Consider the following 13,968-nt stretch of genomic DNA (forward strand, 5'->3'; position numbering starts at 1 on the left):
ACGCACACACACACAAGGATTAGAGCTTAGCTACTGAAAAAATACATTCCACTCTTTGACCCCTTACAGCTCGTAACTTGTCTGCCTGTCTCTTTCTGTCCGTCTCTGCAGGCCACAGGTCACTGCTGCCCTCTGTCCTCCCTCGTCTCCTTTTCACACACATTTCACCTGCTTGTGCAGCAGCTACGTTCTTCATCGGCAGTAAAGCACTCTGACATTCAATTTGTCTGATGTGCCAGAGATGGTCGAGAACACTTTACAGCTATACGCCTCCAGCTGCAAAACACTGACAACAATGACCTGATGTAGATCATTCAAATTTTAGGTTTTGCTTTGGATAAGAATAATAAGAAATAAAATATGTAATATGTCCATGAATCCACAAATGATTTACAATAGCTTTTTATAATCAGCAGGACGACATTGTTTGTCTACCTTTCAAAACTGAAACTAATCAGTGCTGAAAAATGAATCTCTTTTATATTGTGATAATGTTTAGGAGAACATCATTGATTAGAATATTTACTTTATTAATAATACAATAATAACTTTAACATTAAAGTAAGGAAACATAGCCATGGTTAAGCCAAATGGATTGAGATTGTCACTTGGCAATGAGAAACAAAAAGCAGTTTTTCGTTTTAATGTCTGGTATTCTATAAAATCCATTCATCCAGCCTGACCGCATCACTTTGCAGACTTTGTTGCTCTCTAACAGCATCACCTGACCAACTGATATGTTGCGGTTGGAGCACTTGCTGAAATGAATGACGCTGTAGTGTTGTTTCTTTTCAAACAGAAACATGTTTAATTAAATGCATAATGGAACATTATGAAAAATATGCAGTCAAATTCTTTGTGCCCTAAATTGTGCTCAATGCCAATACACCAACAATTCTATGCAACCATCAGGAATGAGCAATATATTAACATTTAAAGACAAAATATTTAAAGCCTTTTGCTTTATGGAAATTGAAGAAATGTTTACTGTGATTTTTTCCTCAGCTTTCACTGACGTACTGGCTCTTAAACCACAAGTGGCACTTAGATTGTTTAGAAACTAACAAACCAGAACTCCAGATGTCTTCTTTTGTGTTTTAAGTCTCATCACTATTTAAAATTGTCAGATGACATAAATTCTGTCCCGACGGAGATACAGAGGCTAAATGTTATGTTCACTATCCTCGCCTCTCAAAGTAAGCTAGTAAATATTCAGTGTTATCAGCATTACTGAGCATGAGTGTTTTCACAGGGATGTTAAAGGTCCCAGCTGCTCCCTTTAACCACTCTGTACACTGGGTACCATGCTGCTTTTACTTTCTACCAAACTTAGAGAGGATCACCTCATTATAAGTTTCAGTTAACCTCGAACTTGACTTCAACTTTGGTAACTCAGAGAGTGGCCAGGGTTATGGTTAAGATGTAAATTGTGTTTCGGTCCTTCTCAGGAATGATAAACTCCTGGCTCCAAATAGACAACATCCTGCTGGAAGACAAAGGATCAACAGTTACCTAGCAACAGCCATGGAGACAGGTTGGAGCTAAGGACCATAAAATGACCTAAATATAACTCAGATATCATTGAGCTCTACCTCCATCCATACCATAAAACAGTAACACTGGCCTTGTTTAAGTCAAGAGTAAGACCAAATAAGTTTTGACTTACAAAAAAGAAAAAGAAGAGTGAATCTTTTAATTACCATGAAAAATTTAATTGAATAATGATTTTAATTTCAGTGGCTGACATCATGTCTGTTCATATTGAAAGTTACATTGAATTACAACAACTTCTGACAGAAAAAAGTCTGATGCATGAATTCACACACACACACACACACACACACACACACACACACACACACACACACACACACACACACACACACACACACACACACACACACACACACACACACACACACACACACACACACACACACTGCAGAAACAAACTTGATGTTTTGTGTTATTGTACTAGCTGTCATCTCATTAGGCATGTTATACATGTTTTGCCTGCAGTCTATATCTGCAGGCATACACCTGCAAATGGCTGCGTATCTCACATGGCATTCTCGTCTCTTTCCACTTCCCGTCTGTTGACTGTTTTTAAATCCCCTTTGCTACGGTAAACAACAACAACAACCGCCAGGCTGCAACCTTCCCTCTAAAAATGGCAAGTTTTTACAATTGTTGGGACTGTGCAATCACGCAATGAACTTCAAGTCTGATATTCCACTGAAACAAGTTTCCCCCTGCATGGGCTTTGCGCCACACAAGACAACTGTGGTTGGTTTAAAGACACTTGTACTAAAAAGAAAGACAAGGTTGAATTTTTACTCACCAGTGTAGTATGATATTCTGGAAATATCTGAAAAGAGAGTGGAAAAAAACAAGATTTTACTTAAATATAATATAATTTGTGAAGGGAACATTTGCTTTAAATTATTCAAATTCACACATACATACACACACACACACACATACATACATATATATATATATGTCATGTATAAGTGAGAATCATTGTAACACAGCATAGTACTACAGCATGCCTAGAAGTGACACAATAGCACCTGAATAATGTGGTCTCTTTTTGACGCAACCCCAACATTTTTTATAAATTAAGTGAGATAAAGTGTTCCAAGATGTAGATTAATGAGGTTTTTATATACTGTGATCCAAGTCCAATTTCATGAGCGTCTCCACAACATGACAAAAAGGGAGCGCAAAGGTGAAAGAGAATGGATGAAAAGGAAAAGAATAAAGCTAGAATGGCATTTTGTAGCGCACAATCCCTTTAACTTCAATCAAGCCCTGCCACATTGCTCACACTCAGATATCAGTACTCTGAATATGCATATTTTTCATTAATATCCATGAATTATTCCCTACAAACTTCACAAAAATGCTTAAAAATGTCCTATAAATGTTAAAGAAAGTGAAGAAAAAAAACAAGAACCCAGATCTGCCCCCTTAATCACATCCTCTCCAAAAGGTAATGAGTTTACCCTGCCCTTCCACCAAGTTTCAATAAAATTGGTTCAGTGACTTTTGCGTAATTAGACAGACAAACGGCAATGAAAACATAACCTCCTTGGCAGATGCAATAAAGAGGCGTATAAGTAGATGATGGTAGAGGCATAAACAGAAGAAGTGAGCTAGAAAAGTCTCAATCACATCTTGACGACAAAAAATTTGTCTCTGGAGCAACAGCAATACTTTGGGGCTTCCAGTGTAGAGAGCGGGCCGAGAGTCTGTCTTCTGTTCGCTGTTTTCAGTTTAATGAGTTGAACACAAACAGTGATACAGTGATATTGTAGGTGTTTTAGGTCCAGACAACATTTTGGCTAATCACTATTAACAGTTATCTGCATATGAATGCAAATAAATTAAAAAGCAGATCGCTGATGCAATTCAGTCAATGTGTCCTTCCTCTTTTACCTGCGGGCAATCAAAGTCTGCTCAAACGTGATTGGTCAAGATGAAACCAGGAGGCCACTGGCCACATAATCTTGTCACTCACATAGAGATTCTGCATATTCACATGTAGAATCTGTTTATAGAGATTAGAAAAGATCATGATAGCAGAGCTAAGAGAAATGAATCGAATAACGGGATCATTGACAAATGCAACCTTTGGCAGAAAGAACACTCTGATTTGCCATAAATGACGAATTACAGTAATAATAACATTGATCACTTATCACAGTGATCATTTAACTTTTATGTTCACTGAATGACTAATTACTTATAATTTAACGTATAACTACAACAGTTCCACTAAAGAGGACATTCATCACTTGTTAAGTCCAACTGTCCAATCCACATGATTACAGTGCTTCACTGCTTTGTTTGACAGACAAGGGTCCATTTCTTATCCCACTGAGCAGATCCACTGCTTTCAGCCCATTTCCTGCTTCTGCATCGAATCTACGCCGTTCTCCGGAGTAACCTGAGTGTAGATGTGTACCCTACGCAGAACCCTGCACTGTACCCTGACGTGCACCTCCCCAACGATGTAACGCGAGGGGACGCAGATCGTGAGGGCTGTACATGGTCGCCCCGCATTTCCGGTCGACAGTATTTCCAGAAACTCCTGCTCCACTCAGTTTAATGTTCGTAAAGACCATCTCCTCTGACGTCTTGCTTTTCTTTGTTGTAGTTCTTTAAGAAAAAGCCATTTATCAAACATCTATCAGCTCTAACTCCAACACTCGCCATTGTTCTGAAATAAACATAGATGCCAGAGAATTACTAAATAAGCAGACTGGAAACGGGAAGAAACTCAACACAGTAGCATAGAAACTCTACGGCCACTAGCCTTTCGGTGTAATTGCAGAGCGACGCACACAAACACCTACGCATAGCTATGAATCCTCACAATGGCATAGGCCCCGTGCATAGGCTACATGCGTACCTACGGCGTAGCTTCGACGCAGAACCATGAACAGGCCTTTACATGTTTGTCAGCACTGACCAACCAGTGACTCTGCAGCAGCTCTAATGAATCAGGAGGATCTGATATGAGCCACATTCCAGACGGCCGGAGCGAGGCGAGAATCATGACATGGCAAATTATATATATGCTCCGTCATTCTGTAACTACACCTACTGGGTTCATTCAGCCCGAATCAAATCTGTTTCAGAACCCTCAGTCGGCTTCCTCTCACTGCTCCTCTATCTCATCTTTTCACTGGCTCTGTGCTACTTTATCACATAGAAATGACACCGAAATGAGCAACATGATGAAATGTCCAACACTGTGAAGCTATGCTATCTGTTACTAAGCAACAGCCACGAAGCAGGACTGATTTAGGAGGCTGCCAGGGCTTTGTCTTATGATATATGAAAGATAAAAGCTGTGTCCCAATTTTACATGACCCATTACTACTGTGCATTCTGAGCTATATACCATCCCCTCAAGTACGCTCTTGATACAGACAGTATGCAGGAAATGAAAAGTACTTTTTATTAGGGCAAATATGACAGGCACACAAAATTGCAACTTGAAAAGCTACAAAAAGATACAAACAACTAAAAAATGCAACTCGACTTGTAGCTGTGTCCTGATTCCAAATTAGATTTTTATTCTAAACAGGTTTTGAGGGCGAACACTGAAAAGTTAAATATATCAATGTAATGCTCATCCATTGCAGTGAAGGGGCATAACACATAATTAATCTACTTTTTTATCAAGTGTTTGTCTTTCTCTGTCCACAACCTTCACTCAGGAGCAAAAAAATCTGTCTTCAAACATATACAAACAATAATGCGATATTTATTGTGATAATCAGCAATATTGACTGATGTGAAAATGTTATCTTGATGTAATTTTTGGCCAGATCGTACACAGCCACATAATGATGTTTTTGAGTTTGGCCAGAATAAGAACATAATATTAAGTGTATTAATAAACTCTATGTGTTACTGAGATACAACCCACACATACATGTTACTTGGTTTGATTCACTGTTGTACAGTGTGTGTTCTGCCATTCCACATAATTTCCTCTAATCACATAATCCAATTTGTTCCTGGCACAGTTGTGTCCAAAATGTTGGCCACAAGGAGGATGTTATTAACAAAAAGCAACACAACACAAGCAGTGGCATTATTCTCTCCCTCGCTTAGTCTGTCTCTATATTCACTCGTGACTAATGTTTCATTTAAAGCATTGACACACTGAGCCATATTAAGCCTGGACTGGCAGAACATTAGGTAAAGAAGGCTCCAGCGTGTATTGAAATTGTCCATGGTGTTAAAAATATACCTATAGCACTACTGCCCTAGAAATTTAGTGACACATTTTCCCTACACATTTGCGTCCAGTTTATACAGTTACTGTGGTACTGAAATGTTTCAGGCAGCAGAAGTGTCACAACATGCTCATCACCACTCGTACATATTTTGGTAAAAAGACTTCCTTTTCTGGTTCCAAACAATCCTCTTGGCAGAGACATTTCCTCAGCGAAACAAGGAATTGACCTCGCTCTAAATCCAACTTTGATCTTTCACATCCACAAATAATGACCCCAAACGAGAACCTGTTATTAAAAACAGCGCTGAAACATCTGTCACTAGAAACAGCTTAAAACATTTTCACTTGCATAAACACTTCTCCCTCCTACTCGATCACATTTTCCACCTCACGCTCTCAGCCTTTTCTCTCTCTCTCTTTCTCTCTCTCTCTCTCTCCCACTCAGAGTAGAAAAGTACTGCCTCTGGCTGTAAAGCGTGGAGGCTACGGTACAGCTGACACCCTGCTGAGGGCATTGCACAACTCCATTCTCATCAAGAAAACAACAACAGCCTTTTTGCCGCTCCTCAGCACAGATCTATTAGAATGCAGAGTGCACTGAGTGCAACATCAGAGCGCAGAATAGAGTCACCACAGTGGCAGCGACAGCTTTAATGAGGTAGCTGTCATTGTAAGGAGAAGCTATAACAACATTATTGTGGTATTTGGACTACCGCAGTGATACGAAAGTGAGGCAGAGGACTTTCTGATTTACACCAAGGCCCCTTCTTCATATCTGTATTTTCATGTGTGGAAGAAGAATTTCAAAATTTTTTACCTTGGTATCTATATATTAGCATATTTGCACTATTCCACATAATTGCACTATTGTTTTTTTCTTTAGGTGTATATATATATTTAGATATATATATTTTATTTTCTATTTTAAATTTTTTATATTCTATTTTATTCTATATTTTTTGCTGTAATTTTCTGAGCATTGCGATAAGAGAGCCTGTGACCCAAGCATTTCATTGCCAGCGATTGCTTAATGTAATTGTTGTGCATTTGACAATAAACTCTTGAATCTTGAATCTATTAACAAATGTGTTGATAATCTTCACGGAACATCAATATAATGCCAGGAAGGCAACCCTGTAGGTTCAGGTATTTGTGCACACTCAATCAAATGAAGCTGTACGCTCAATTTGTTAAACAATGCACTGACATAAGTGCTTGAACATAATGCATTAATACACATTGCAATTCACCAATATGAATCCGGAGTCCAAGAGCACACAGAGCATTCCTCCAAACAAAACCACATGCTCCTCTTTTAATACAGTATAATCTACTGCAAAGACTTATCATATTTTCATGCAATGATAAAATATTGGATAAATTAAATATAAAGATGTTCCGATACGAGCAGCAGAAATGCCTTTTTTATTTATTTCCAGTAGTTTAGCATTAGCCAGAGTTAGCTAAAATGTCAGCGATATGGCAATATTTAATGCTGGAAAGTCCCACAGATAAAATGGCAATGTGTACCATTTGCAAGACTTCATTTTCAAGCTGTTTAAGCAGGTAGAGAATTGTTGTGTATTTCTAGATTTACTTATTGTGCTGCTTTTCAGTTATGACTGTCAAACTAGATAATAAGAGAAGTTCTATGGTATTCATTCTCTGCATGCATTTGTTTTTCAAAGGATTTAACCTGAGCCAGGCCTGACAACAAAGACAACAATCATCACTTCCATACAGGATTAGTAGCATAAAGCTGTTAAAATAAGTTGTTTTATGCATCGTAATGAATCCATACTCTGTATTGGCCAGGAGTGGGAATCAGTATCATGAAGGGAGAAATGGGATCCGAACATCTCTAATTAAACAATAAAAGACACTCAAAGAACTTTTTCCACAGATTGTATTTTCCTATTCATTTACGTACTACCTAAATGTTTTTACATTGCTCTTTGCGAATGAATAAAATGAACATTAGCAGGGATTTGTTAGATACTAAACATAACAAATACAGATGTTTGACCAACTGGGGACAAACAGTGAGATCCAAACTCTGACACTTTTTCGAGTCATTCTAACATGAGTTATTTCAAGCAAATGATGATGTTGTAGACGGGTCTATTTATTTGTGAAATGAACCAAATTACTAATGTCATAATGGGTCAGTTATTAGTACCTTTATCCGCTTCATTTGAAAAGGAGCGGGTATTAGGCTTTTAAAGAATCCAATCGTTTTTTACACGGCTGAACTGCATTAATGAACTCTTTTAGATTTATGACCTGTCGTTATTGCTGCCTTCCTCTGAATTCACAGATTTATGGTTTGATTATTTTTACACCCCCCCTTTCTTTTTCTTTTTTTTTTTTACACAAACAAGCCTTTTTTACAAGCTGTTTTATGGCTCTACCTCAGCATGCAGCGCACTGCAACTAAGTTAATGTTCAAGATATTCACAAATACACTGATCTAAGCCACCGTGTCTCTGGGGTCTCACAGAAACGTCACATCTCTGAATTCTTTCTGGAAGTGAGAATACAGGCTCTTGCTGTTGAATACCCACTGGTTTTGATAGTCTGTTGTATGTTTTTACATGAATTCCTCTCAGTCTTTTTATTTACAGAAACATGTCTGCTGTCTGATATAAATACACTGAATGGATTGAGAGGAGAAAATATTCAAACAACCATGATAAAACATTGTACAGCTTAATACAATACAATTAATATACTTGTCCTACTATAACACACATTTACACTTGAAGAGTTAATCCAGTTCTATTAGTGTTTAACTGTGGTGCAAATATACATTTACAACTGAAATAATTATTGATAAAACAATAATAATTATCATGATGTATTTTTCATCAAAGATAGATAGATATGTATTACACAATACATATTGTGTAAGGACAGTGAGGAGGAATATCACATAATTGATTGACCTCAAAGTAAAATGTTTTGCCGTTCATCAAGTGTTTGTCATTCTCTGCTCGTAAAGAAGAGTTTAAAACCACATCCTTTACTCAGGTGCAAAAATCTGTCTTTAAACTTGAAATAAATAATGTGATAATTATCAATATCGACTGATGAAAAAAAAAAAATCTTGATGTAAATTTAGCCATATCGCCCAGCCCTATTACTACTTTAGTAGTAAAGAGAGGGTATCATCTCTTCTTCATCTGCTTTTACTCAGGATACAAGGAATGATACTGAAATTCTCAGTTCGACTTCCTATTACCATATAGACCAGTGAGATAAACATCAGCTAGAAAACCTGGCATAGGACTTTTCACGCCCCTAACAGATGTTGCAAATGTACGTGGGTTTTTTCGAAGCAGATGTTCTAATTACCGTTGTATTGATTTGTTTCCGTATTACCGAGAATAAAAGTGATGTCAGCCATTGGGGAATGTCAAATATGTCACATAAACTTGCTTAGTGTAACCATACCTATAAACTTCACATAACATCAAGAACCTTATGTAAACCTGGTGAGGAAAACTCTTTTGATGATCTGTGATATGAGTCATTTCACAATCAAAGTGCCTGGCAGTGAGCGCTAACCACAGGGCACAAGTTAAACAAAATTGTAAGCTATGGATGCAAATAGGGGAAGACTGATGATGACACAACATGAGCACATGTTTCCAGTCATCCTTTCACTGGTCTTTCCAGACAGAGCTGCTGTATTGTCCCGTTGAAAACCACCGTTCCAACAGAACCTCTGTTCTTTTCAGGCTTTGGACTGGGAACTGAACAGGTGTAAATGTGCTCAAATATTAAATCACATTTTTGTTCTATTATTTGTAATTTGACAACTTCTTCCAGGAAAATGTCATGAATGAAAGAATCAGCTGAAGAGCCAAACTAACTGTAAAAGGCAACTTCAAAATTCAGAACTGTGTCCGACAATCCTTTTTTGCCATGTGTGATACTTGTCAGAAAGAGTGAAGAGCATGACACAAGCCTTCAGGTATCTTAGCCGTAGCTATTAGTGCTATAACAGAACACATAGCCCGGGGCACAGGATGGGTGTTGGTGGTAGAACCGTCAATGGAATTTAATACAAAACGAATAAAATAACCACAAGTGAGGCAAGACACAAGACAACCCACTCTCTTTTAACAAAAACTATTCACTACTTTATCAATAGCCAGACATCTGCTCCACATACTCTGCTGCCAGTTGCACATCTACGCGTAGCCTTCGTGGACAAGTAAAGTGACATTTGATCTCTGTGGCCTGTGGTTGTTGGGCTCTGTGTATACAGGAACAGCAATCTGATGTTTAACTCTTTGTGGTACAGGTCTGACCGGACCTGGCTGTCAGTGTTTAGAAGTGTCTAGAAGATCAGTCTTTATGTTGCTTCTCGGCGCGGTAAATGGAAGTCACGATACGATTGTACGTTTAGATGCACAGGATGAGTGTGAGGCATCGTCAGGGCACAATGAATCAATGCTCATCTTAAGAACAGTCAAATGAACCCCTACAAGTAAGGACTTTATGTCTTTTGTTGAGAGACAGTGTGAAAGCACTTTCTGAGACCTATAGTCACTGTAATTACAGCAATATGTTGTAATAGAAATGGTTGTTCTATCCCATTATTAGTCCCTCCTTTGTGGAGATTTAAACAATCATAAAATAGAAAATCACAGAAACGCACACCAAAACGTGAACTCCACACATGCAGGAACGCACACATTCAAGCCACGTTTTGTGGAAAGCATGGTGAGCACAGATCCAAAAAGGGCCAGATCAAGAGGTACAAACACAGGCTTCCTTGTCAATCGGTTGGTCAAAAGCAGTTGACCTGGTTTAGGAAAAGGAAAACACCGCAGAAGGACACTTTATCAAAGCCTTCTGCGTCTTTCTTTGTGCTCCACACTCTACCTGTCTGTGAGGTTTTCACATGCAACTGCTTGCACAGCGGTGAACAGCACAAATTCCTTTCCAGCCCTCATCCTGCCAGACCCTCTCTACCTGCCTCACACAGAGGACCCATACACCAGTCCAATCCCAGCCAAACGCATTCACTGGGAGCCGTCAGAGCGACTACACACGCACATACCTGTGTCGGTGCAGCCCAGGAAATCCCAGAACTGCATGTTGGCAGTTGGTTTCACAGAGGACCGGACCTCTGCTAACACGCAGCCACCCCTCTCCTGCCTCTCCACTTCCTTGTTGTACTGTATGCTGTCACTTATAGGTTAGGGAAAACACCCGCCCACTGATTGTTTCTGACTGACACACCTGGGGGCTGAGTTTCATTTCCAAACCGCTGGTTCCCTTCTCCTAAGCCTTGGTTTCTCATTTCCTTCCAACTATTTCTGTACTCACTTCACACCTTTACATGTGTCCTTATTTGTCTCTGACTGAAAACGTACAGGTGTAAAGATCGATCCATCCTCAGCGTTGCTTACCCTATCCTTACCACTTCAGATTAGTGGAAGCGGATGAGATAGGGCAAGGCAGAGGAAGGAGAGAAGTAGAGCCACTGCAAACCACAAGCCTACTTATAAATCACTGTGCATGAAGTGTATAAAAAATGTGATTTATTCTTACAAATGCAATCCAAGTGAAATATATTCTGCATATGGACTCAATGATCAGAAATGAAATAAAAAGGACATGCTGAAAGACAGATAGGGCAAAAAAAAAAAGGTATACGCACAAGTCAGGTTTTTATCTATTTGACTGCAGACATGTTTAAGTTACGGGGGGGAAAGCCAGGAGTTGCAGCACTGACTGGATAAGCAATCCAGCAAACATTAACTAGCCTTTCAGTAATATCTAGACAGGAAAGCGGTTGTGGTCACTCATGGAAGGGGAAGCGACTGAAGACGGTTAGGTGGAAACAAATCTGCATCATTAGTAAAAAATAAAATGAATCAAATGTTGAGTTTATTTACTGGAAAGGGATGTGATGCTACCCTTTTCTGACCCTACATGACTAATAATACGTTCGCAGTTTCATTTAATATCAGTCTTTTTATCCGCAGTTGTGTCAAAACATGTGAGGACACACTTTGGGTCCTGACCCTCCGGTTTGGCTGGTGGAGCATATGCAGGGATGTGATGCGGGGCGACAGTCGTATGAGGGCAGGAAACAAGAAGGGGGAAAAGGCAGGAAAACAGAAATCTGAAGGAGACATGACAGAGGCAGCTTTGACTCCAAAATCCCAGAGACTCAAATGTCAGATCACATCCACAGAGCTGCTGGGCACCATATTAAAAACAGCTCTGTGCATCTCAGCGAAATATCCGAGTAATCCTACCAAGGATGGTTAAAATAATGCTGTGTGGTCCTCAATCCGGACCTGCTTGAAATAATAATGCACATCAATAAACCTAAAGCCACAATGAGTGCACAGTACTGTGATTGACAACAAAAAAAAAACACTTGAGACGCTCAGGTTAAGTCAGATCTGCCTCCTTTTGTCTCAAACCCAAACAGCAAATCTCAGCCTGAGCAACTCATTCATCAGCAAAACCGCTACATTATTAATAACATCTCGTTTTCTCCTGTAGTGTTGTTGGACCTTTGCACCCACCACAGGATCAGATCGGATCAGAGAGGGGTGGATTCGGCCACTGCACCACTGTCTGTCTGTTAGGAATACAAATGACTCCGTCCACTATTCCACATCCTCCAGGTCCCCTCGTTTCAACGTAAAACCCCGAAACCAGCTCCTAAAAATACACACCCCGCGTCTTGCACTGGCGTTAACCCCATTGTCTGCCTGTGTGTGTGTGTGCGAGTGTGAGTGTTACCCCCCTTTAATGCTAAGCTAGCTGGGCTAACAGTGGGCTATTCCCCACCTCAATCCGCCTCCGCCGAGGGATCGATACTCACCCGCTTCAGCCCCGGAGCCCGGTCGCACCTACTCCCCGTAACCGTGCACCTTTGTTCCGGCCAGTACGTGTGAGTTCCCCACATCCACACGCTGATATGAGAACCGGCTTGGCGGCGGCGGCTGTGTGTGTCTCTCTCCGTTATGAGGCTCCCTCCTCCCTGTGTGTTTTTGTCCACAACAGCGCCGTGCCCGGTTGTCGGTGTCCACTGACGCTAGCTGTTAGCGCCGCTGCCGCTGCTGCTGCTGCTTCTGCTGCTGGAGCCAGGGCTTTTCCAACATGGCTGCAGCTGACACTGACAGGAGGAGAAGGGCCCTGCGGGTCCAACGCCACTTCCAGAGTCCTCACTTTTTATTCAATACTACATCCATATTTTATTATTCCCCTTATATGGGCATTTAACGTGAAATCAATTCATTTAGTGCTAAGCTGTCCAGTTTCATCTTTACCCAAATTCATGACTTTCACTGTGTTAGTATGTGAGTCAAGTTGGGTTTAATGCAGGGGTTCTCAAAAGTGTGGTCCGGGGACCCCCCTGAGGGTCATTGAGGAGGCTCCAGAGAGGACCCTGGGAAAGTGGGAAACCGGGAAACTGTGTTCTAAACCTGATGCTGGTTGCAGCTTTCTCTCTGAAACTGTCTAAGTGACCTGCAGAATCTGAGCTGCGGCAAACAAACCCCTGCTGCAGGACTCAGTCCACAGAACCCTGAAGCCACCGCTGCTGCACAAAGAGCTGTTCACCTGTTTATTCAAAGTTCTCGGTGAAGCTCGACTCAGCAGTACAACGAACTGTAGAATCAGGTGTCGCCGTTGCATGAATTCAACCATTGTCGTAAACACGTTGTTGACGCAATCGACTACGTTATTTGATGAGTTTCAACATGATGCAAAGCGCTGACCACCTATTTATTCAATATTTACGTATCCCGTTTCCAAATCACACCAAATTTGACAATGCACTTCCTTGAGCTGATAAGATGAACAGTTTTTGAGAAACATGTGCCACATACAGACAGACTGAGATTTCGGGAGTTGTTAGTTTGATATTGTCATCAATCCAACACACTGACAGAATGCATCACTATTTTGGCCCTGAATTTCATACACCTCCTTTAATAAACCATCTAAAAGCAAAAATCTCATCAAATGTGGGCCCGTGATCTAATTTATGTAAGTTTAGGATGTGCACAAGTTCGAGAACCACTGGTTTACTGGGCCCCATTGAGAAATAATGCTCCTCTGAAAACATGAATAACTAAAGTAACACTCAGTGAAGCGCTTATGCATGCAAAGGCCCAACAGTCCCCTTAGATTCAATCAAGCTGCCCCAGATTTCACACACTCAGAAATTAGTC

General features: G+C 40.3%; 1 protein-coding gene across 5 annotated transcripts in view; it reads right to left on the reverse strand.

The window, feature by feature from the left end:
- LOC117777069 (focal adhesion kinase 1-like) overlaps window positions 1-12,938 on the reverse strand; it is a 60,445-nt gene extending 47,507 nt beyond the window's left edge. Inside the window, exons 1-2 of one of the 5 annotated variants that reach the window (XM_034611585.1) lie at window positions 12,615-12,938; window positions 2,342-2,368 (exon numbers count right to left, since the gene is read on the reverse strand). Coding sequence is in view for 1 of the 5 variants with exons in the window: in XM_034611571.1 (XP_034467462.1) it covers window positions 2,342-2,368; window positions 10,830-10,866 (64 nt within the window). In the remaining 4 variants the exon portion in view is untranslated. Of the gene's footprint in view, window positions 1-2,341; window positions 2,369-10,829; window positions 10,929-12,312; window positions 12,552-12,614 lie in introns of those variants that run through there. The other 4 variants (XM_034611576.1, XM_034611577.1, XM_034611571.1 and 1 more) reach the window with 4 other exon arrangements.
- Window positions 12,939-13,968: the final 1,030 nt, after the last annotated feature.

The sequence above is a fragment of the Hippoglossus hippoglossus genome, chromosome 16 (genome assembly GCF_009819705.1).
Source record: "Hippoglossus hippoglossus isolate fHipHip1 chromosome 16, fHipHip1.pri, whole genome shotgun sequence".
Taxonomy (NCBI): domain Eukaryota; kingdom Metazoa; phylum Chordata; class Actinopteri; order Pleuronectiformes; family Pleuronectidae; genus Hippoglossus; species Hippoglossus hippoglossus.